The sequence below is a fragment of the Salvelinus sp. IW2-2015 genome, linkage group LG31 (genome assembly GCF_002910315.2).
Source record: "Salvelinus sp. IW2-2015 linkage group LG31, ASM291031v2, whole genome shotgun sequence".
Lineage (NCBI taxonomy): Eukaryota > Metazoa > Chordata > Actinopteri > Salmoniformes > Salmonidae > Salvelinus > Salvelinus sp. IW2-2015.
In genome coordinates this window covers 15,509,483-15,534,334 of record NC_036870.1, presented here as the reverse complement: position 1 = coordinate 15,534,334, position 24,852 = coordinate 15,509,483, and the positions used below count along the sequence as shown (strand labels likewise).

The window sequence follows — 24,852 nt, the reverse complement described above, 5'->3', positions numbered from 1 at the left end:
AACATATTCCAATCCACGTGATCGAAGCAGTCTTGAAGCGTGGAATCAGATTGGTCGGACCAGCGTTGAACAGACCTGAGCGCGGGAGCTTCTTGTTTTCATCACACCTTGGTTGAGGAGGCTAAAAGTATGAAGCATTATGACAAACCTAATTACTGTTGTCCAGAACTGCAAGCTGCACATCAACGTTAGAAAGTTTCCTAACTTTTACGCTTTCTTTGTCAGCGTTGGTGAAAAGCCAAAAGGCTTTTAAAGTGATGATTGATTGTGTTTGTTTTCTCTCTGGAAGCAGAAACTCTCTTGATATGATGAAATTACAGAATTACAGAGGCTGTGTCGCAAATGGCACCCTATTCCCTATATAGTGTACTACTACTGACCAGTTGTGCACTATATAGGGAATAGGGTGCCATGTCGGGACACAGCCAACAATTGGAGTACCGTAAGTGGAGGAAAGGAGCGTCATCTCATTTTCTTCTTACTTCTCGTCATTAAGAAGCTCTGTGGTTTATCTCCCTAGTGGGGTTACCTTGGCATAGATCCTGCAACATATATTTTTTGCCAGATGTCATACAGAAACAGAGTTCATCTAATTTAGATGAGATTCCTTTACTTTGGGTTTATTGGATGGTCTGATGGCTTGGAGATGTTGGGAGGTGCAGTCCCACTTGACGTGACATTTGGTAATGAACGATTTGTAAAGCATGTGTAGGCATTATATAAGGTCCCTAAGAGGCTTTACAGTGCCTTCAGAAAGTATTCGCACCCCTTGACTTTTTCACATGTTGTGTTACAAAAAGGAGAATTAAAGCCATCTACTTAAAATACTCTGTCAAAGTGGAAGAACAATTCTAACATTTGTAGAACATTTATGAAAAATAAAACACTATCTTCCTTACATAAGTATTCAACATAAGTGTTAGAATCACCTTTGGCAGTGATTATAGCTGTGAATCTGTCTGGGTAAGTCTCTAAGAGCTTTGCACACCATTCCTTTTTAAATTCTTCAAGCTGTGTCAGGTTGGTTGTTGATCATTGCTAGACATCCATTTTCAAGCCTCACCATAGATTTGCAAGCCGATTTAAGTCAAAACTGTAACTAGGCCACTCAGGAACATTCAATGTTGTCTTGATAAGCAAACTCCAGTGTATATTTGGTTAATTTTGTCTCYAGTGTCTGTTGGAAATCAGACTGAACCAGGTTTTCCTCTAGGATTTTGCCTGTGCTTAGCTCTATTCAGTAAATGTTTATCCTAAAAAAAAACTCCCTAGTATAGTACTTACCGGTGACAAGCATACGTGTATAGCATGATGCAGCCACCACCATTCTTGAAAATATGAAGTGGTACTCATAATGCTTTGTTTTCAGGACATAAAGTTCATTTCTTTGGCACATTTTTAGCAGTTTTACTTTAGTGTCTTATTACAAACAGGATGCATGTTTTGTAATATTTGTATTATGTACAGGCTAGAGGTCGACCGATTATGATTTTTTTAACACCGATACCGATTTATTGGAGGACCAAAAAAAACTGAAAACTATTAATCAGCTGATGAAAAAAAAAATATATATATATGTATGTGTGTGTGTGTGTGTGTGTGTGTGTATATATATACACTGCTCAAAAAAATAAAGGGAACACTTAAACAACACAATGTAACTCCAAGTCAATCACACTTCTGTGAAATCAAACTGTCCACTTAGAAAGCAACACTGATTGACAATAAATTTCACATGCTGTTGTGCAAATGGAATAGACAACAGGTGGAAATTATAGGCAATTAGCAAGACACCCCCAATAAAGGAGTGGTTCTGCAGGTGGTGACCACAGACCACAGTCACTTTTGAATGCTGGCGGTGCTTTCACTCTAGTGGTAGCATGAGACGGAGTCTACAACCCACACAAGTGGCTCAGGTAGTGCAGCTCATCCAGGATGGCACATCAATGCAAGCTGTGGCAAGAAGGTTTGCTGTGTCTGTCAGTGTAGTGTCCAGAGCATGGAGGCGCTACCAGGAGACAGGCCAGTACATCAGGAGACGTGGAGGAGGCCGTAGGAGGGCAACAACCCAGCAGCAGGACCGCTACCTCCGCCTTTGTGCATGGAGGAGCAGGTGGAGCACTGCCAGAGCCCTGCAAAATGACCTCCAGCAGGCCACAAATGTGCAAGTGTCTGCTCAAACGGTCAGATACAGACTCCATGAGGGTGGTATGAGGGCCCGACGTCCACAGGTGGGGGTTGTGCTTACAGCCCAACACCGTGCAGGACGTTTGGCATTTGCCAGAGAACACCAAGATTGGCAAATTCGCCACTGGCGCCATGTGCTCTTCACAGATAAAAGCAGGTTCACACTGAGCACGTGACAGACGTGACAGAGTCTGGAGATGCCGTGGAGAACGTTCTGCTGCCTGCAACATCCTCCAGCATGACCGGTTTGGTGGTGGGTCAGTCATGGTGTGGGGTGGCATTTCTTTGGGGGGCCGCACAGCCCTCCATGTGCTCGCCAGAGGTAGCCTGACTGCCATTAGGTACCGAGATGAGATCCTCCGACCCTTGTGAGACCATATGCTGGTGCGGTTGGCCCTGGGTTCCTACTAATGCAAGACAATGCTAGACCTCATGTGGCTGGAGTGTGTCAGCAGTTCCTGCAAGAGGAAGGCATTGATGCTATGGACTGGCCCGCCCGTTCCCAGACCTGAATCCAATTGAGCACATCTGGGACATGTCTCGCTCCATCCACCAACGGCATGTTGCACACAGACTGTCCAGGAGTTGGCGGATACTTTAGTCCAGGTCTGGGAGGAGATGCCTCAGGAGACCATCCGCCACCTCATCAGGAGCATGCCCAGGCGTTGTAGGGTCAATCAGCGGCACGTGGAGGCCACACACACTACTGAGCCTCATTTTGACTTGTTTTAAGGACATTACATCAAAGTTGGATCACCCTGTAGTGTGGTTTTCCACTTTAATTTTGAGTGTGACTCCAAATCCAGACCTCCATGGGTTGATAAATTTGATTTCCATTGATAATTTTTGTGTGATTTTGTTGTCAGCACATTCAACTATGTAAAGAAAAAAGTATTTAATAAGAATATTTCATTCATTCAGATCTAGGATGTATTTTAGTGTTCCTTTATTTTTTTGAGCAGTGTATATTATATATATATATATATATATATATATATACAGTGGGGAGAAAAGTATTTGATACACTGCCGGTTCAAATCCAGAAAATCACATTGTATGATTTTAAAGTAATTAATTTGCATTTTATTGCATGACATAAGTATTTGATACATCAGAAAAGCAGAACTTAATATTTGGTACAGAAACCTTTGTTTGCAATTACAGAGATCATACGTTTCCTGTAGACCCAGACTGCTGCATATACCCGACTCTGCTTACACTGAACGCAAGAGAAGTGACACAATTTCCCTAGTTAAAAGAAATTCAGCAGGCAATATTAACTAAATATGCAGGTTTAAAAATATATACTTGTGTTTTGATTTTAAGAAAGGCATTGATGTTTATGGTTAGGTACATTGGTGCAACGACACGCTTTTTTCGCAAATGTGTTTGTTAAATAACCGTTTGGCGAAGTAGGCTGTGATTCAATGATAAATTAACAGGCACCGCATCGATTATATGCAACACAGGACAAGCTAGATAAACTAGTAATATCATCAACTATGTGTAGTTAACTAGTGATTATGTTAAGATTGATTGTTTTTTATAAGATACGTTTAATGCTAGCTAGCACCTTACCTTGGATCCTTGCTGCACTCGCATAACAGGTAGCCTGCCACGCAGTCTCCTCGTGGAGTTCAATGTAATCGGCCATAATGCCGGCCATAATGCCGATTACCGATTGTTATGAAAACCTGAAATCGTCCCTAATTAATCGGCCATTACGATTAATCGGTCGACCTCTAGTACAGGCTTCCTTTTTAATTCTGTCATTTAGGTTAGTTTGATGGAATAACTACAATGTTGTTGATCCATCCTCAGTTTAAACTCACCATAGGCCTCATGATGAAATCCCTGAGCGGTTTCCTTCCTCTCTTGGAACTGAGTTAGGAAGGACACCTGTATCTTTGTAGTGACTGGGTGTATTGATACACCATCCAAAGTGTAATTAATAAAGTTATTAATTAATAACACCATGCTCAAATGGATATTCAATGTCAGCTTTTATTTGTAATTGTTTTGACCCATCTACCGATAGGTGCTTTGTGAGGCATTGGAAAACCTCCCTGGTCTTTGTGGTTGAATTTGTGTTTGAAATTCACTGCTCGATTGTTCTAGGATTGTGCCTGTGTTTAGCTCCATTCTGTTTATTTATTTTATTTATTAAAAAACTCCCCAGTTCTTAATGATTATAAGAATACCCATAACATGTTGTAGCCACTACTATGCTTTAAATGGGTAGTGGTACTCAGTCATGTGTTGGATTGGATTTGTCCCAAACAAAACACTTTTTATTCAGGACAAAAAGTAAATTGCGTTGCCACTTTTTTGTTTGCAGTGGCACTTTAGTGCCATGTGTGTAAGCCAGTGACAAAAAAATCTAAATGTAATACATTTTAAATTCAGGCTGTAACACAACAAAATGTGGAAAAAGTCAAGGGGTGTGAGTACTTTCTGAAGGCAGTGTAGATTGTACGAGATTCTATTAGTTTGGTGCTGTAGTGAAAGGTATTCAATATATGGTTTAGTGTTGAGTTCTAGCTACTGATGTGCTGAGCAATAGCACTATAAATATCTGTTGAAATCCTGCCCCCCCCCGCCCCCTCCCCTCCCCCAATCGGTTGACATTGCTAACGGAAAGGAAATGCAGGCAAGGCTACAATAATGATTTTAATTGATTAAGACAAACTGTAGGCCAAGGCTCACATGTTCTCCTCCACACCACAGATTCATTTACGCATTTTGTCTTGACAGCTTGTTCCTACATTATGTGTTGTGATTTACACATAGTTACTATATTTATTTGGTTCTGTCAATGGAGTTGGTAAAAGGAGGTAGTACTGTGCGTGCCCATATACCCCACACTGTCATGCAGTCAGAAACCCAGAAAGAAATGCTCCTATTCACCACAATTCACCTGAACAAGGCTGTAGACCATGACTGAAAAATAACGTCTCTCTCACTGGCGATCATGTTTTTTTTTTTTGAATAATTTACTTCCGTTGAAATGTTTACAAATTAGATACACTGAATGAAGCAACTTCCTAAACGAATACTTGGATTGTAGAGATATTGTGTATGAGCTGCCAAACAATGTAAAGTATGTTTAGAAAGGTGTAATGTAGAGCCAAGCGCGTTGATTTTTAATCCGAGGGTATCCTGCTATTGACACGTGGAATTATGCAAGAGAACGTGACAACTAATTATGAGGCAGTCTGACGGTGCAGGTAGTCTAGAAGTGCAGGCAGTCTAGACAGTGCAGGTAGGGTGGACAGAGCAGGCAGTCTAGATGGTGCAGGTAGGGTAGACAGAGCAGGCAGTCTAGACGGTGCAGGTAGGGTGACAGAGCAGGCAGTGTAGACGGTGCAGGTAGGGTAAACCGAGCAGGCAGTCTAGACGGTGCAGGAGGGTAGACAGAGCAGGCAGTGTAGACGGTGCAGGTAGGGTAAACCGAGCATGCAGTCTAGACGGTGCAGGTAGGGTAGACAGAGCAGGCAGTGTAGACGGTGCTGGTAGGGTAAACCGAGCAGGCAGTCTAGACGGTGCAGGTAGGGTGGACAGAGCAGGCAGTGTAGACGGTGCTGGTAGGGTAAACAGAGCAGGCAGTCTAGACGGTGCAGCCGCTGTAGACGGTGCAGGCCGTGTAGACGGTGCAGGCCGTGTAGACGGTGCAGGCCGTGTAGACGGTGCAGGCCGTGTAGACGGTGCAGGCCGTGTAGACAGAGAACGTGTTTGGTGGTTGTAGTCTTGTTCCACTCCTTTATGTTACCGGTAATGTATTCATACATCCAAATGCAACTGGTGTATTTGTGCAAATAACAATTACAATACCCCATAATGACAAAGCAAAAACTGTTTTTTAGGCTAAGTTATTTAAAATAAATAACTGAAATATCCCATTTATGTAAGTATTCAGACCCTTTACTCAGTACTTTGTTGAAGCACCTTTGGCAGCGATTACAGCCTCAAGTTTTCTTGGGTATGACGCTACAAGCTTGGCACACCTTTATTTGGGGAGTTCCTCACATTCTTATCTGAAGAGCCTCTCACGCTCTGCCAGCTTCGATGGGGAGTGCCGCTGCACAGCTATTTTCAGGTCTCTCCAGAGATGTTCGATCGGGTTCAAGTCCGGGCTCTGGCTGAGCCACTCAAGGACATTCAGAGACTTGTCCCGAAGCCAAGACAACGCAGGAGTGGCTGTGTGCTCAGGGTTGTTAATCTGTTGGAAGGTGAACCTTCTCCCCAGTCTGAGATCCTGAGCACTCTGGAGCAGGTTTTCATTGAATCGCTCTCTACTTTGCTCCGTTCATCTTTCCCTCGATCCTGACTAGTCTCCCAGTCCCTGTCGCTGAAAAACATCCCCACAGCATGATGCTGCCACAACCATGCTTCACCGTAGGGATGGTGCCAGGTTTCCTCCAGACGTGACGCTTGGCATTTAGACCAAAGAGTTCAATCTTGGTTTCATCAGACCGGAGAATCTTGTTTCTCATGGTCTGAGAGTCCTTTAGGTGCCTTTTGTCAAACTCCAAGCGGGCTGTCGTGCTTTTTTACTGAGGAGCGGCTTCCGTCTGGTCACTCTACCATAAACTCCTGATTGGTGGAGTGCTGCAGAGATGGTTGTCCTTCTGGAAGGTTCTCCCATCTCCACAGAGGAGAGTCAGAGTGACCATTGGGTTCTTGATCACCTCCCTGACCAAGGCCCTTCTCCGATTGCTCAGTTTGGCCTGGCAGCCAACTCTAGGAGGAGTCTTGGTCGTTCCAAACTTCTTCCCTTTAAAAATGATGGATGCCACTGTGTTCTTGGGGACCTTCAATGCTGCAGAAATGCTTTGGTACCTTTCCCCAGATCGGTGCCTTGACGCAATCCTGTCTTGGAGCTCTACAGACAATTCCTTCGACATCATGGCTTGGTTTTTGCTCTGACATGCACTGTCAACTGTGGGACCTTGTATAGACAAGTGTGTGCCTTTTTCAAATCATGTAAAATCAATTGAATTTACCACAGGTGGACTCCAATCAAGTTGTAGAAACATCTCAAGGATGATCAGTGGAAACAGGATGCACCTCAGTTCAATTTCGAGTCCATGTATAAAGCAGTTGTGGCTGGATCAGCAATTTGCAAGTAACACTTTTGATAACTGCACCAGTGGCAATTCACATTTTATTTGTAAACATTAAAGTGACACATTAACGTTTCAAATAAATGTGTAATTAAAAGTAAAACATAATTCAGTTTGAAAATGGAACATGAAAACATTTGAATAAGCTAAATATGAGGAACAATGTCACATTTCAAATAACTTTAGCTGCAGAAAAGGATGCTAGGTAACATGCAAAGAAAGTGTGTACATATGTTTTTGAATGTATACTTTAAATATATTTTGTGGACATTTAAATATACTTTTTTGAAAGGATACTTAAGTAAATATTTTTTTCTATGAAAAAGTATACTCAGGGAAGCATGTTCCTCAGCTGTGCATGTGGGATAAACTGTCATCATCATGGTCTTTCTCTGCACTCTTCAGAACTCACTATTGACACTGAAACTAAAGTGCCTTGCAGAAGTCTTCACACCCCTTGGATGTCTTCACACTTTATTGTTACAAAGTGGGATTCAAATGGATTTAATTGTATTTTTTTAATAACAATCTACACAAAAGTGGAATAAATTATGATTTAATAAAAAAAATATATAGTCATTGCGTCAGTATTCTGCTCCCTGAAAACATGTTAGAAACACCTTTTGCAACGATTACAGCGGTGAGTCTTCTTGGATCCGTCTCTAAGAGCTTTACACACCTGGATTCTGCAATATTAACCCTTTATTCTTTTCATAATTCTTCAAGCACTGTCAAGATGTTGGGGCTCATGGCTAGACAGAAATGTTCAAGTCTTGCCATAGATTTTCAAGCAGATTTAAGTCAAAATTGTAACTTGGCCACTCAGGAACATTCACTGTCTTAATAGTAAATAACTCCAGTGTAGATTTGGCCATGTGTTGTAGGTTATTGTCCTGCTGAAAGGTGACTTTCCCTCCCAGTGTCTGTTGTAAATCAGACTGAAGCAGGTTTTCCTCTATGATTTTGCCTCTGTTTATTTTCTTCCTGAAAAACTCCCCATTTATTTTCCGATGTCAAGCATACCCATACCATGATGCAGCCACCACCATGCTTTGAAATAAGGCAGCAGTGACTCAGTGATGTGTTGTTGGATTTACCCCAAACATAAGGCTTTGCATTTAGACCAAAAAGTGTGTTCCTTAGCTGTTTTTATTTCATTATTATTTTATATATTTCTATTCCTCTTTTCACTCTGTCATTTAACTCTTAATGCTGTTGATCCAACCTCTGTTTTCTTCCATCACAGTCTTTGAACTCTGAAACTGTTTTAAAATCACCAATGGCCTCATGGTAACATCACTGAGCAGTTTATTTCCTGTCCTGCAGCTCAGCTCAGAAGGACGACTATCTTTGATGTGTCTGGGGCGTTTAATACATAATCCACATAATTATTAACTTGACCATGCTTAAAGAGATATTCAATGTCTGATTTTATATTTTTACCGATCTACCAATCACTGCCCTTCTATTCTTCCACTTTGACATTACAGAGTATTTTGAGTTCATGGTTGACAATACATAACAATTAAATACATTTGAAGCCCTCTTTTTCACAATAAAATGTGAAGAAATACAATGGTTATGGATACTTTCGCAAGGCACTGTATACTTAGTGTACTTTATCACTCACAAGCAGAATTTCATTTAAAAAAAGTATGCTTTAATGTAAAAACAATTCCAAGTATATTTTGAATGAATATACTAAATTACAATTAAAGCATTTTAAATTGAAGTACAGTTTAAGTTTAATGATCAAAAACAAGGAATTTAAAGTACACGTTTAATACGTTTATTGAAGATTGATGATAGTGTATTTATAGTATACTAAATGACAAAAAAAAACAATGTATTTCAAGGACACTTTTAATAAGTGTAAGTAATGATATTATATTTATAGTATACTTAAGATATACTAGAAAAGTACATCTCATATTTGAAGTATATTATTAGAATGTTTTATATATTTAAGTATACATTGCCTACCTGTAACATACCTGTAATATATGAAAGTAAAGATTTGCTTGGGATCGTCATCCATTGTCCAACTGTTGTGTTTATTAGAATTGTTTTAAAAACCTTTGACAATTTTGATGACCATTGCTAATAGTGTAGATCAGAGACTCACAGAGGAGAAATAGGCTTCACACACAACTAAGTAATAAAAGAAAATAAGATGCTCTTTTCTCCTCCACTTGGACATTCTCTGGCTGCGTCAGAGACACATTCACATCTTTACAAGGAAGTACTAATGACTGTCCCTCCTCTGGACTGTCGCCAGGCTACTTTTTGTCCCCCCTGATCCTGTGTTTGTACTACACAGTCAGGCTCATTATATACAGGACAGCACCAAAACCAATTAAGCTGACGTCTGAGGTAGATATAGTAGACCTTTTTGGAGGTGTTTAATGACACATCAGACTGGTTGTGAAGGAAGTCGTAACCTTTTTCTGTTTAATTTGTGTTCGCTGTGTTCCTGGAGGCTGGTTGTAGGTGATCAATGCCTTTTTCTGCTGGTGTTTTCACCTATTGTAGTAGTAATACTAGTAAAATGTATGTTTTCTTTTTAGATTCTCCATTTGCCTGGAAGAGGTTGCTGCCTATGTCTTCATTCTGCTTCGTTTACGTTAGACAAGGTTCTCCTTTCTTTGTTACTTCTTAGCCGTATTTATTGAAATGCCTTTGAAACTCCTTCGAGATACTAAAAACTGCAGACACACACACACTCTCCTGGACGAGTGAAACACCTCCCGCTTCAAGCAAAACAACCTTGAGCTGCTGACGCGGGCCCCTGGCACTCTTGAGGACTGTGTGCTCTCGTTCTCTGTGGCCAACGTGAGTAAGTCATTTAAGCGTATTAACCCTCGCAAGGCTGCCGGCCCAGGCGGCAACTCAAGCCGCGTCCTCAGAGCATGTGCAGACCCAGCTGGCTGGAGTGTTTACGGACATATTCAATCTCTCCTTATCCAGGTCCCCACTTGCTTCAAGATTTCCTGTACCCAAGAAAGGTAACTGAACTAAATTACTGTCACCCAGCAGGACAACGCTGTCATCATGAAGCACTTTGAGAGGCTAGTTAAGGACCATATCACCTCCACCTTACCAGACACCGTAGACCTACTACAATTCGCATATCGTCCCAACAGATCCATGGACAACGCAATCACCATTGCACTGACCGATCCCTCCTGGACAAGAGAAATACCCAACTACAGTTCAGCCTTCAACACCATAGTACCCTCCAAGCTTATCAGTAAGCTCAGGGCCCTGGGTCTGAACCCCTCCCTGTGCAACTGGGTCCTGAACTTCCTGACGGGCCGATCCCAGGTGAAAGTAGGAAACAACACCTCCACTACGCTGATCCTCAACACGGGGGCCCCACAGGGGTGCATGCACAGCCCCCTCCTGTACTCCCTGTTCACCCATGATTGCGGGGCCACGCACATCTCCAACTCGATCATCAAGTTTGCTGACGACACAACAGTGGTAGGCCTGATTACCAACAACAATGAGAAAAATGCTGCAGCAGCTGATTTCAAAGTATTTCTGCAGCTTATTGCACAAAAATATACTAATCCTGTATCCCATCTCATGCAGAAACACTGCCTTGCAGGGGAGCTGAGCTCATTGAGTGGATTCATTTTTGGAGGTGCAGCACACAGGCGTAAAAGTTGGTCTAATTTACTACAAAGTGAGACTGTCCTCGTGTTTCTTGGCTTTTTACATTGTTTTGTTCACAAAGTCAGTTTTAGCTTGAGTCTGCTGCTTCAACTGATAGTGAAGAGACGCCCTAGTCATATCCCAAATTTCACAGACGCACGTGGCAGGACTCGAGTGGCCCTGTTACTGCGATAACCTCCTGCACTTAAAGGGGCAGCTGAACATTTTCTCTGATATTTTGATTTTTTTWAAACCGAGGTCACAATGTTTTATGAAATTGAGCAATATACCATGTTACTTCTTACTAGTACATTTCTTGTTTTATATATATTACAAAGCATGGTCATCTTAAAAAAATATATGTATATGTAATTATGGCCCCAAAAATATTTTAGCTGGTAAAAAAATCAGATTTTGTTAATTTCTATCATCTACCTGCCACTTGGTGGTGGAACAAAACGTGAATTTTAGGCTCTGGCCTACAGGGAGGAGGTGAGAGCACTGGCATAGTGGTGCCAGGAAAATAACCTCTCCTTCAATGTCAACAAACCAAGGAGCTGGTTGGGAACTACAGGCCGCCCCCCGCACTCCTGATTCAGAGGGGTTGGGTTAAATGAGTAAGACACATTTCAGTTGAAGGCATTCAGTTGTAATACTGACTAGGTATCCCCCTTTCCCAATTGCAGCGTCCGAAACCAAAGGGTTCTCCAGAGGGTGGTGTGGTTAGCCCAATGCATCATCGGGGGCACACTGCCTGCCCTCCAGGAGATCTATAGCACCCGATGTCACAGGAAGGCCAGGAAGATCATCAAGGACCTCAGGTGCATTAAAGCTGGGACTGATTTCCAGGCCATCAGACTGTTAAAGAGTCACCACTAGCCGGCCTCCGCCCAGTACCCTGCCCTGAACCTTAGTCACTGTTCTAGCCGGCTACCACCCGGTACTCTACCCTGCACCTTAGAGACTGCTGCCCTATGCACATAGTCATTGAACATTGGTCACCTTAATAATGTTTACATACTGTTTCACCCACTTTATATGTATACTGAACAAAAATATAAGCGTAACAATTTCAACAATTTGACTGAGTTACAGTTCATATAAGGAAATAAGTCAATTGAAATACATTCATTAGACCCTAATCTATGGATTTCACATGACTGGGAATACAGATATGCATCTGTTGGTCACAGGTACCTTAAAAAAAAGGTGAAGGCGTGGACCAGAAAGCCAGTGTGGTGTGACCACACATCTCCTTCACATTGAGTTGATCAGGCTGTTGATTGTGGCCTGTGGAATGTTGTCCCACTCCTCTTCAATGACTGTGCGCAGTTGCTGGATATTGGCGGGAACTGGAACACGCTGCTGTACTTGTCGATTCAGGGCATCCCAAACATGCTTAATGGGTGACAAGTCTGGTGAATATGCAGGCCATGGAAGAACTGGGACATTTTTACAGATGTATACAGATCCTTGCGACATGGGGCTGTGCATTATCTTGCTGAAAGATGAGGTGATGGCGTCGGATCAATGGCACGACAATGGATCTCAGGATCTCGTCACAGTATCTCTGTGCATTGAAATTGCCGTCGATAAAATGCAATTGTGTTCGTTGTCTGTAGTTTATGCCTGTCCATACCATAACCCCACCACCACCATGGGGCACTCTGTTAACAACATTGACATCAGCACAACGCTCGCCAACATGACGCCATACATGTGGTCTGCGGTTGTGAGGCTGGTTGGATGTACTGCCAAATGGTAGAGAATTAGCATTAAATTCTCTGCCGACAGCTCTGGTGGACATTCCTGCAGTCAGCATGCCAATTGTACGCTCCCTCAACTTGAGACATCTGTGACATAATGATGTGTGACAAAACTTCACATTTTCGAGTGGCCTTTTATTGCCCCCAGCTTCTTGATATGCCACACCTGTCAGGTGGATGGATTTTCTTGGCAAAGGAGAAATGCTCACTAACAGGGATGTAAACAAATTTATGCACACAATTTGAGAGGATTCAGCTTTTTGTGCGTATGGAACATTTCTGGGATCTTTTATTTCAGCTCATGAAACATGGGAACACCGTTTCCATGTTGTGTTTTATTTTTGTTCAGTGTGTATACAGTACTGTGTTCTAGTCATCGCTCATCCTGTTTTTTTATTGTGTGTATCGTTTTATTTATTTTTGCTTGGTATTACTTCACTGTTGGAGCTACAAACACAAGCATTTCGCTGCACCTGCGATAACATCTGCAAATCTGTGTACATGACCAATACACGTTTATTTGATTTGACACACACCCACACACGCACGAACACACACACATGGGCTGCTACCCACGGCAGCTCAGCCAAAACCCTACGGTGTAGCCTCAGAGAGGGAGCGCCACATGGAGCTCTGCATGATGTAATCAGGCCTGTTAATTGCACAGCAGTGCCATGGATCATACTACAAATGTCTTTTAGTGAGAGCCCACTTCTCAGTTGTCTCTTGTTGGCAGCCATTGTGTCCTAATTGCTTTAGGAACAACTGCATAGCATTATTACATGCAGAGTGATGGAGATATTGCAAAGATTAAAAATCCTACTTTTACATACAGTATCTCAGTGGGTCTGAAGTTCTGGTTTGAGCGTTGCCGTCTAAACTAAAGCACTCTGCACATTTGGTGCGAACCGTATTAATTTTCTGTTTATAATATTATGTCACTTAGCAGATGCTTTTATCCAAAGAGACGTAGTCTTGTGTGCATACATTTTTAGTGGGGGTGGGCCTCGCAATAGAACCATTTATGCTGGCGTAGCAAGAGCCCTGCTCTACCAACTGAGCTGCAGAGGACCGTTATTCTCAAGATCCTACTAAAAGAGGGATTAACAAGGAATACAAATGTTGATAGGGGATGTCAATTTTTCCTTGTTCAAACTGATTCATGTAGCCAATATCAGTATTTTTATTCTGGTAAGATGAATCACTTGCTGAAGTAGGCCTGTTTTACCTGATTTGGGGTTTGACGATAATCAACCCGGCGGGGTAGAGATTGTAGACCTAGTTACATTCTGATGAAGCATTCTTGCGTCAGATGAAGTGTGGAAATACATAGTGTGACTATGGTGTTGCCATGCTACCTCTCCCTGTCCTAGTGAACCGTTGGCAGTAGTCAGACTCACTGTGTTGCTACCTGGTGTTCCTCCTGTATTGATGTCTTCACCCAGTCTTCTCTGCTATCCCAAACATGACAGCTCTCTCCTTCTCATGGAGAGCGTGCTACTATGGACTGACACACTGAGGAAAAAATATTTTGTTTGGTCAGCAATGTTTTCTCCCAAGATCTGTCTATGGTCGTACTGTGTGTGTGTGTGTGTGAGACCATACAGTATATTGTGTATCTGTTAGGGCTACTTCCCCAGGCAGAACCTCTATGTCTACAGGTAGATGAAGGATGCTGAATGGGTGTGTTTTTCCCCCATAGTGATGCCAGATGACACTCCTGCACAAGCAGATGGTGTGTGCATGCGTGAATACGTTCATTCTCTGCTTCTATCATCATTGTCATAGGCAGGTCACAGGGTGTCTGTGTTAACGGTTATGAGCAGTCAAACTCGTGTTTTTCATCAAATGTGATGATATTTGAAGGAAACAAGATCAAAGTACGATGGCCAAAGTATGAAAAATGACTGCATCTACATAAAGTTTCATAAAGTTACTAGTCCCCTTGTCAAACACTTAATTTGAATACACCAATGGTAACATGATATTCTCTTACCTAATTTTAACAAGTACCACCTTGTGACCAACATCAGAGAAGGTGTGTTTGCAGAGTGGCATGGTTTATATAGCTAGATAGCTACTCTACTGGTGCCATAATGTAAGGTGTCAGCAAATATAATTCAACGTTTACACTATTCATCTATCACAAAGATACTTATGTTTCCCTTTTCATCTATGTCTGGTGTTAGCTAGTTACTGGCTAGGTCTTCAGCCAGCATGGAACTACATGGGGGGAAGGGCCGTTCAAAACTCCAAGTCAAGTCACCACATCTGTCAGTGCTGCTGTGAAAAGCATCACAAGAGACATGCCATACAGGAGATGTATAAAACAAATTACAAAATTATATCAGTGATGCAATTTCAGTGTTTGAGTTGCTTTGTGTTTCACCAAATTTGCTTGAGAGGATTTTACTGCAACACTGCTCACTGCGTCCAAGTATCTTGACATAGGTGTTTCAAAGAGCTGTCAGTCAAGGAGAGCTCATGAATATAAGCTCCCCGCCCACTCAGCCTGTCTTTTGCACTTTCTGGTAGTTGGCCATTAGAAAAAAATTAATTTTCAGAATGACTGCTCAGGACCTTTTGAAGAGTTCACCAGAGCAGACAGACGGACAGACAGACAGACCAGTCCTGGTGTTGTCTTCTCCTGACCCGACCACTCTCTAGTGGACCTACTTCATCATATACTGCTAGTTGTCCTGACAACTCTGTCCTCTGCTCCTCTACAGGGTAGTCTGTGTTTACCCTAGCTCCCAGTGTCCCTCCCTCCCTCCCTCACTATGACAAATGGATTAATGACAGATGGTGTCAGTTCTTCACAATAGGGAAAAGGCATCTGTAGAAAAGCAAACGTTAACATTTCTGTCTATGTACAATATGGCCTCAGCAGCCAACTATGAGAGAGAGAGAAGTGGTTGAGGTAGGAACTTATGGAGGAGTTCAGTCCACAGAGGGCAGTAGAGTCAGTGTGAACAGGGTTGTAGTGAGGCTACCTGCTTCCACTAGACTGATTTTAGTGGTATATTGGCAGGCTATATATAGCTTAATGGAGTGTGTATTAATTATAAGTGAATGTTACTCAACTGTTTCTATGCATCTCTTTTCCGCCCCGTGTCTTACGGACCGACCAAATAAGACCTGGGCAGCTGTGTGTAGGACAGCGTTTCCCAAACTCGGTCTACAGGAGCCCAAGGGGTGCATGTTGTGGTTTTTGCCCTAGCACTACACAGCTGATTCAAATAATCAACGAATCATCATGCTTTGATCATTTGAATTAACTGTCTAGTGTTAGGGCAAAAACCTAAACATGCACCCCTTGTGGTCCCTATGACCGAGTTTGGGGAAAGTCTGGTGTAGGACATGGACCAGCTGGAGTGACAGAGTGTGTTAGACCTGTGGCAGCTCTGAGCTAGAGTGACAGTGATGGAGTAAGGGCTGTCAGTATGAAAGGCCAATCAGTGATCGATTCTTCAGCGATGAAAACAATGCACAGTTTTCTGTTCATCACCAACAGGGTGTTGAGGGTTCACTAACTTTTGACACATCTTTTCACGACTTCAAGGTTTGTAGTGCCCTGCAATTAGATATTGCTTCACTCTTCGAAGCACTCATTCATTCAAGTGGATGTTAGGCTGAACTCTGCATGCTCTCTCTGCGTTAGCATGATAGAGAAATGATGGTCTGTATCTCAGACATATAGAAAATAGTGTGTCAGATGGAGGCAACAGGAAAAACGAAAGCGTTTGGGAAGCTAGCTATTGACATTTTTTCATGTCTTTTTTGAAGAGGCTCCACTGTGGTCTGCAATGTACAGTCCAACATCACTAGTTCTGACATCTAGTTCCAACTCTTGTTGTGTCTTTTTGTATTGATGATAACACCAGGGCTTACATCACTAGTTCCAACTCTTGTTGTGTCTTTTTGTATTGATGATAACACCAGGGCTTACATACACTAGTTCCAACTCTTTTGTGTCTTTTTGTTTGATGATACACAGGGCTTACATCACTAGTTCAACTCTTGTTTGTGCCTTTTGTATTGGATGATAACCCAGGGCTTACAATCATAGTTCCAATCTTGTTATGTCCTTTTTATTGTGATAACACAGGGCTTACATCCATCAGTTTCCAACTCTTGTTGTGTCTTTTGTGATTGATCGATAACACCCGAGGGGCCTTACATCACTAGTTTCCAACTCTTGTTGTGTCTTTTTGTATTGTGATAACACCAGGGCTTACATCACTAGTTCCACACTCTTGTTATGTCTTTTGTATTGAGATACACCTAGGGCTTACATCAGTAAGTTACCAACTACTTGTTATGTCTTTTTTGTATGTGATTGATAACACCAGGGCTTAACAATCTTAGTCCACACTCTTTGTATGTCTTTTTGTATTGATGATAACACAGGGCTTACATCACTAGTTCCAACTCTTGTTGTTGTCTTTTGTATTGATGATAACACCAGAGCTATCTACATCACTAGTTCAACTCTTTGTTGTGTCCTTTTTTGTATTGATGATAACCCAGGGCTTACATCACTAGTTCCAAACTCTTGCTGGCTAGCCCTCCTGTTTGAATAAGGCAGTGGGGTGTCACAATGGGGAGGATAATAGCTTTGTTTTTTTTCCCTTATCTGCCTCCGTGCTCTTCTCATCTCCTTCTCTCTCTCATCCCTTTCTATTTTAGTCATGTTTCCCATTCCCCTCTCTATATGCATCTCTTCTTCTCTCCATCCTTCTTTCTCTGCCGCACAGTTGGTGCCAATTGCTCTCTCTCTCTCTCTCGCTCGCTCTCTCTCTCTCTCTCTCTCTCTCTCTCTCTCTCTCTCTCTCTCTCTCGCCATTAATTATTGCAGTGTAGTCTCTACTTCTATGAATATTTCAGGCTCTGTGTCATTAAGACAATCTATATTTCATGGCCCCCCTACCTTGTCACCTTTTTGGTGATCAGAATTTTCCTGTGTCTAACAGTGAGTCATTGAAGTGCATTATACATTTCATGGGATGTATCTTACCAGGCTCTAATGGTCTAGTGCACTTTCTTTTCTCACTCTTGTACCTGAAGAGTAGTTTATTTCACCCCCCAAAACTTGGATGTTTGTCAATCACAAATCTTCTGAATTATTTGTGTTAGGGTTACACAATAATTCCACTTACTCCTGAGATTCTACAGTCGTGGCCAAACGTTTTGAGAATGACACAAATATTAATTTACACAAAGTTTTCTGCTTCAGTGTCTTCAGATATTTTTGTCAGATGTTACTATGGAATGCTGAAGTATAATTACAAGCATTTCATAAGTGTCAAAGGCTTTTATTGACAATTACATGAAGTTGATGCAAAGAGTCAATATTTGCAGTGTTGGCCCTTCTTTTTCAAGACCTCTGCAATCTGCCCTGGCATACTGTCAATTAACTTCTGGGCCACATCCTGACTGATGGCAGCCCATTTTTGCATAATCAATGCATGGAGTTTGTCAGAATTTGTGGGTTTTTGTTTGTCCACCCGCCTCTGGAGGATTGACCACAAGTTCTCAATGGGATTAAGGTCTGGGGAGTTTCCTGGCCATGGACCCAAAATATCGATATTTTGTTCCCCGAGCCACTTAGTTATCACTTTTGCCTTATGGCAAGGTCCTCCATCATGCTGGAAAAGGCATTGTTCGTCACCAAACTGTTCCTGGATGGTTGGGAGAAGTTGCTCTCGGAGGATGTGTTGGTACCATTCTTTATTCATGGCTGTGTTCTTAGGCAAAATTGTGAGTGAGCCCACTCCCTTGGCTGAGAAGCAACCCCACACGTGAATGATCTCAGGATGCTTTACTGTTGGCATGACACAGGACTGATGGTAGCGCTCACCTTGTCTTCTCCGGACAAGCTTTTTTCCGGATGCCCCAAACAATCGGAAAGGTGATTCATCAGATAAAAGGACTTTACCGCAGTCCAATCCCTGTACCTTTTGCAGAATATCAGTCTGCCCCTGATGTTTTTCCTGGAGAGAAGTGGGATCTTTGCTGCCCTTCTTGACACCAGGCCATCCTCCAAAAGTCTTTGCCTCACTGTGCGTGCAGATGCACTCACATCTGCCTGCTGCCATTCCTGAGGAAGCTCTGTACTGGTGGTGCCTCGATCACGCAGCTGAATCAACTTTAGGAGACTGTCCTGGCGCTTGCTGGACTTTCTTGGGCGCCCTGAAGCCTTCTTCACAACAATTGAACCGCTCTCCTTGAAGTTCTTGATGATCCGATAAATGGTTGATTTAGGTGCAATCTTACTGGCAGCAATATCCTTGCCTGTGAAGCCCTTTTTGTGCAAAGCAATGATGACGGCATGTGTTTCCTTGCAGGTAACCATTGTTGACAGAGGAAAAACAATGATTCCAAGCACCACCCTCCTTTTGAAGCTTCCAGTCTGTTTTTCGAACTCAATCAGCATGACAGAGTGATCTCCAGCCTTGTCCTCGTCAACACTCACACCTGTGTTAACGAGAGAATCACTGACATGTCAGCTGGTCCTTTTGTGGCAGGGCTGAAATGCAGTGGAAATGTTTTTGGGGGATTCAGTTCATTTACATGGCAAAGAGGGACTTTGCAATTAATTGCAATTCATCTGATCACTCTTCATAACATTCTGGAGTATATGCAAATTGCCATCATACAAACGGAGGCAGCAGACTTTGTGAAAATAAATATTTGTGTCATTCTCAAAACTTTTGGCCATGATTGTACACAAACTCAGTTTTTTTACTATGACACCCAGCATGCCCATGTCCATGTCCATGCTCAGTAAAGTCATCCACTGTTTATTTTTGATGATATCTACATTCCCCGATTACTAAAGTACATCCATTTTGAGCTGTTATGTCCTTGTCATTCACAGGGATTTCAGCCACAGATAGATACTCACATCACTTTTGCACCTGACAAGAATACTAAACCACTTTAATTTTGCTACGGTACATTTATAGCTTTCGAGGTTTTGTTTGTTTCCTCCAATGAGTGTATCTGTCTCTGCTTAGGTTGTATTCCAGAGGGCACCCTATTCCCTACAAAAAAAATAAAAAAATAATGCTGCTTTGAACTGGCTCCAACTGCATCCAGGCAGCCGTATGGTGGCTTGCCCTTGCCCTGGCCTCCGGCCCTGGCCTCAGCCCCGCTCTAAGCAGGTCGCCTGGTGTTCAGACACAACCCACTCTAGCATGCTGTGTCTGGGTTAGAGGTGCTTTTCCTGCTCTCTCTCTGCTCTCTATCTTTGTCTGCTCTCTCTCTTCTCTTTCTGTCTCTCTCTATCTCGCCTTGCTCAGTATGCTTCAATACTTAGGCATAGCTTTCATATGCGGGTAATGCCCACAACATTGACATCCCTAAACAATTCCTGGATAATGTGCTGAATTCCGCTAAACTGTTGGAAGTGTTGGGCCCTGCAGTCCTACGTTTCTCCAAAACATTAGATATGTCTAGCGTGATGATGACCACCACCAAGCATACTAAGAAACAATCATTACAACATACCTTCAGCTCATGTTTTTCCTCTCTCAAAGGACCAGGTTAAGCTAATGGAAAGGCTTCTTCCTAAAGGCTTCTTCCTCCATGTATATGTGAGGGCTCAGTGCTTGAAGATCTTAGGCCTGGATAAAACATCGAAGGATAGATGTAATAATGCTGATGTGTTATGACGGGGTCAGAGAGCAAATGTACCTGTAGTCCATTCATGCATCTTTCATTATCGTCTAAGAGCCAAAATGGGTCTCTGACCTCACATCCAGGTAACATAAATTGTTCACCTAATTGTAACATTCTGTCATAAAGAGCACATGATCAGCTTCATAACAAACATGTTTTCTTGTCTCAATAGGTTAAATAAAATAAAAATGCTTTATACAGTGTATTCTGAAAGTATTCAGACCCCTTGACCTTTTCCACATGTTACGTTACAGCCTTGTTCTAAAATTGATTAAATTGTTTTTTCCCCTCATCAATCTACACACAACACCCCATAATGACAAAGCAAAAACATTTTTTTTTGAATTTTTCCTAATGTATTACAAATAAAAAACAGAAATACTGTATTTACATAAGTATTCAGACCCTTTGCTATAAGATTCTAAATTGAGCTCAGGTGCTTCCTGTTTCCATTGATTATCCTTGAGTATTCTTGAGTTGGTGGTAAATTCAATTGATTGGACATAATTTGGAAAGGCACACACCTGTCTATATAAGGTCCCACAGTTGACAGTGCACGTCAGAGCAAAAACCAAGCCATGAGGTCGAACAAATTGTTCGTAGAGTTCCGTGACAGGATTGTGGCCAGATGGAAGCCACTCCTCAGTAAAAGGCACATGACAGCCCGCTTGGAGTTTGCCAAAAGGCAAGATTCGCTGGTCTGATGAAACCAAAATTGAACTCTTTGACCTAAATGCCAAGCGTCACATCTGGAGGAAACCTGGCATTCGTGATATGTAACTTTTTGTCATGGAAATAAATGTATTTCTTGTTACCAAGTTATTTACGGTTTCTATATCTTTAGTTTTCCATGTAGAGTAATTTATGTGTTAATTCTTTAAAGCTATCCAAGGATTGTTCCATCGGGTTGTGTTTTTAGGGAGTGATATTGGGTCTTGTGGAAGACATTTAATTGTCTTCCATATTGTTATAATATTCTTAACTGTGAAGCTGTTCATGTTCTTAGCTTTATCCTTAGGAAATAGACAACAATATTCTGGCTATTAACATGTGCATCTTCAGTACACTACCCATTCTTCCTCTTTACTGCATTTAACTATAAGTCACAAGTAAAAGCCCTGGAATTGTTATCAACCTCGACTACACATACGTCTGGAGGTTAAAACCCCCCTCAGACATAGGAAGATGTGAAACTTTCCTTTATAGTCCATTAATTTTCCAATATAAAGTATGTTATGACCGAGATTACACTTTTTTAAATGTGGAGTAATTTGGTATTACCAAAAATAAATGCAAAATGGGAACTGTAAGCAGGTATTTTAGGCTGCTGGTCACTGGCAATAACATGCCAGGCATTTTAGCAATTTCACTATTTTGTCATTAATCACTGGCAGCAAAATGAACAGAGAAAAAATAACAATTACCAATGAGAAAGGGAGAGTGCGAGAGAGAGAACTATGAGAGGGAGATGACAATATAATACAGACAAAGAGGGAGAGAGAGTAAAATAAGCGAGACTGCTTTGGTTAGTGTATACCAGCCTGTTGCTTTGAACCCAGCGGGGCTGCAGTGCACTGTAGAGCACACTGTTTAAGACAAAGCCACATGGGTTATTCATTGCTGCGCATCATTCATTTGCTGTTCTGTTCCCTTCATCCCATCACGCTGGTTCAAGTGGCAGCAGCTGACTCAACCATAAGTCTCAGGTGCCTGCAGGGTTAACGTTGAACATAAATCAGCCGTTTAGTTTACGGACGGAGTGTAACACTGCTATTGTTGAGTGATGATAGTTAGCTGACCTGCAACCACCAATGGTAGCTATTACCTTTCACCCAGGGTTGTCATAGTTTAGTCTCATACATCAGATGAGCAGGGTTTACGCTGTGATGTAGACACGCATGAAGACACACCAAACAACACACCACACACACCACACACACACACAACAAACACACACACAACACACACACACACACACACACACACACACAACACACACACACACACACACACACACACACACACACACACACACACACACAGAATTGGATGCCCTCTACATGTCAATAATATGCAAGTAATACTATGAATCTTCTCGTCTCGATGCTGAAATGGCCAGCAGCGCAATAAGCTCCAGATCAGTCTGTGTCAGCAGCTAGATGCTTACATATGCAAAACAAATTTCATTTCAATTACCTATTGGTACAAACCCAGGAGATGGCATCCTGCTTATTTCCTGGTTTTGAAAATGTTAGACCATGTAAAGTCGTGTCTTATCCCTGTCATTTTGCTGTCATGCTCTGCTAAGTTCCAACCAGACTTGAAAGTTACTACCCACCATTATGTTTTCTGATTCATTTTAGCTTCTGTACAAAAACTGTGCAACTCAGGAAAAAACTCTGGATGTATTTTTTGTTGCTGAAGGAACATTTTGTTTGTTGTGGTCCAATAAGTGCTGGGAGAGAGTCCACTAGGACGCTCCTCTCTTACTCTTTCAAGAACAAACAGTCTTTGTTTCTATAACAAAGTTTAGACGTGAGTTGAGAAGGGCACTATTATTATACTATTATTCATTACATTCCTGGGTCCCTACTCTTTTCAGTTCACTGCAGCTAGCGACTGGAACGAGCTGCAACAAACACACTCAAACTGGACCGTTTTATCTCCAGCTCTTCATTCAAAGTCTCAATCATGGACACTCTTACTGACAGTTGTGGCTGCTTCACGTGATGTGTTGTTGTCTCTACCTTCTTGCCCGTTCTGCTGTTGTCTGTGCCAAATACTGTTTGTACCATGTTTTGTGCTGCTACCATGTTGTGTTGCTACCATGTTGTTGTCATGTTGTGTTGCTACCGTGCTGTGTTGCCATGTGTTGTTGCCTTAGGTCTCTCTTTATGTAGTGTTATCTCTCTTGTGTGTTTTGTCCTATATATTTTTTTTAATGTATTTTTATTTTTAATCCCAGCCCCCGTCCCTGCAGGAGGCCTTTTGGTAGGCTGTCATTGTAAATACGAATTTGTTCTTAACTGACTTGCCTAGTTAAATAAAGGTTAAAACATTTTTTTTTTCATATAAAGTATTGACTACCTCAGAGAGGTGGTCCTGAGATTCATAGAGTATAATGTTTCATTACTTCTCCTCTCTCTCTCTCTCTCTCTCTCAATATATAGATATTATCTATGCCTGTTGTCTCCACAAAGTCTGACTCTGAAGGTTTTCTCTCTGCTCTACTTTATTCGTTGTCTTGTTGTATTGTTTCCCGTAGAGAAGTTGTTTGGAGAGTTCCTGAGCTGGGACCTGGACGAGGCGGGGTCTCAGCTGCCTCTGAAGCCAGGCCAGTCTGTCACCCTCACCGTCAACATCAAAGTCAGACTGGACTTCTCTGGAGGAGAGAACCTGCTACAGGACCTCAACGATGGTGAGTGGTTTCAATTCCAGACGGGCCGCAAAGGTCTCCCAAACAACATTATCCAGGTGCTCTCCGACCAACATTGTCAATTGAAACCAGTAGAAGCAAAACTCTTTTAGGCGGGTATTCCCAGTAGAGCACACTTCTATTTATCTATTTTGGGTTTGCCTTTCTGGAAAGCATTGAGTTCTCAGCTCCATGACCCCATAGCACTGGTTAAACATGTACTGAATGCAGAGTTGAGTCTGTGTTTACTGCCCTACCCAGTAGCTGAGTGTTCCAGAGAGGTGTGTTGAGACTCATTCAACAGAGGTAACCATGCAAACAGCAGACTCCCCTCTCACTTTGATTTCTCTCTTTGCTGTCGTCTTGCCTCTCTCTCTCTCTCTCTCTCTCTCTCTGTCTGTCTGTCTGTCTGTCTCTCTCTCTGTCTCTCTGTGTGTGTGTGTGCCCCTGACTTTCAATCATTATCTTTGAGGCTATTTAACATACAGTTTTAATTAGCGGGGCAGTAATTGAATAAAGGAGATAAAGCAAACAGGGCTTCCTTAAACAAAAAACCTGTGAAACCATTGTGTATTTTGTTGGTGACTTTCTGGACCGATGCTATGTCCTGCTGGATCTTACACTACATGACCAAATGTATCTGGGCAACTGCTCGTCAAACATCTCATTCCAAAATCATGGGCCTTAATATAGAGTTGGTCCCCCCTTTGCTGATATAACAGCCTCCACTCTTCTGGGAAGGCTTTCCACTAGATGTTGGAACATTGCTGCAGGGACTTGCTTCCATTCAGCCACAAGAGAATTAGTGAGGTCAGGCACTGATGTTGGGCAATTATGCCTGACTTCGAGTCAGCGTTCCAATTCATACCAATTTTGATGGGGTTGAGGTCAGGGCTCTGTGCAGGCCAGTCAAGTTCTTCCACACCAATCTCAACAAACCATTTCTGTATGGACCTCGCTTTGTGCACAGGGGCATTGTCTAGAATATCATTGTATGCTGTAGCGTTCAGATTTCCCTTCA

At 42.2% G+C, this 24,852-nt stretch overlaps 1 protein-coding gene across 1 annotated transcript in view; it reads left to right on the top strand.

Moving 5' to 3' along the window:
• LOC111955963 (trafficking protein particle complex subunit 9-like) overlaps positions 1–24,852 on the top strand; it is a 211,846-nt gene that overhangs the window by 87,792 nt on the left and 99,202 nt on the right. Inside the window, 1 exon segment of the mRNA XM_023976355.2 lies at positions 23,682–23,834. Coding sequence (XP_023832123.1) covers positions 23,682–23,834 — 153 coding nt within the window.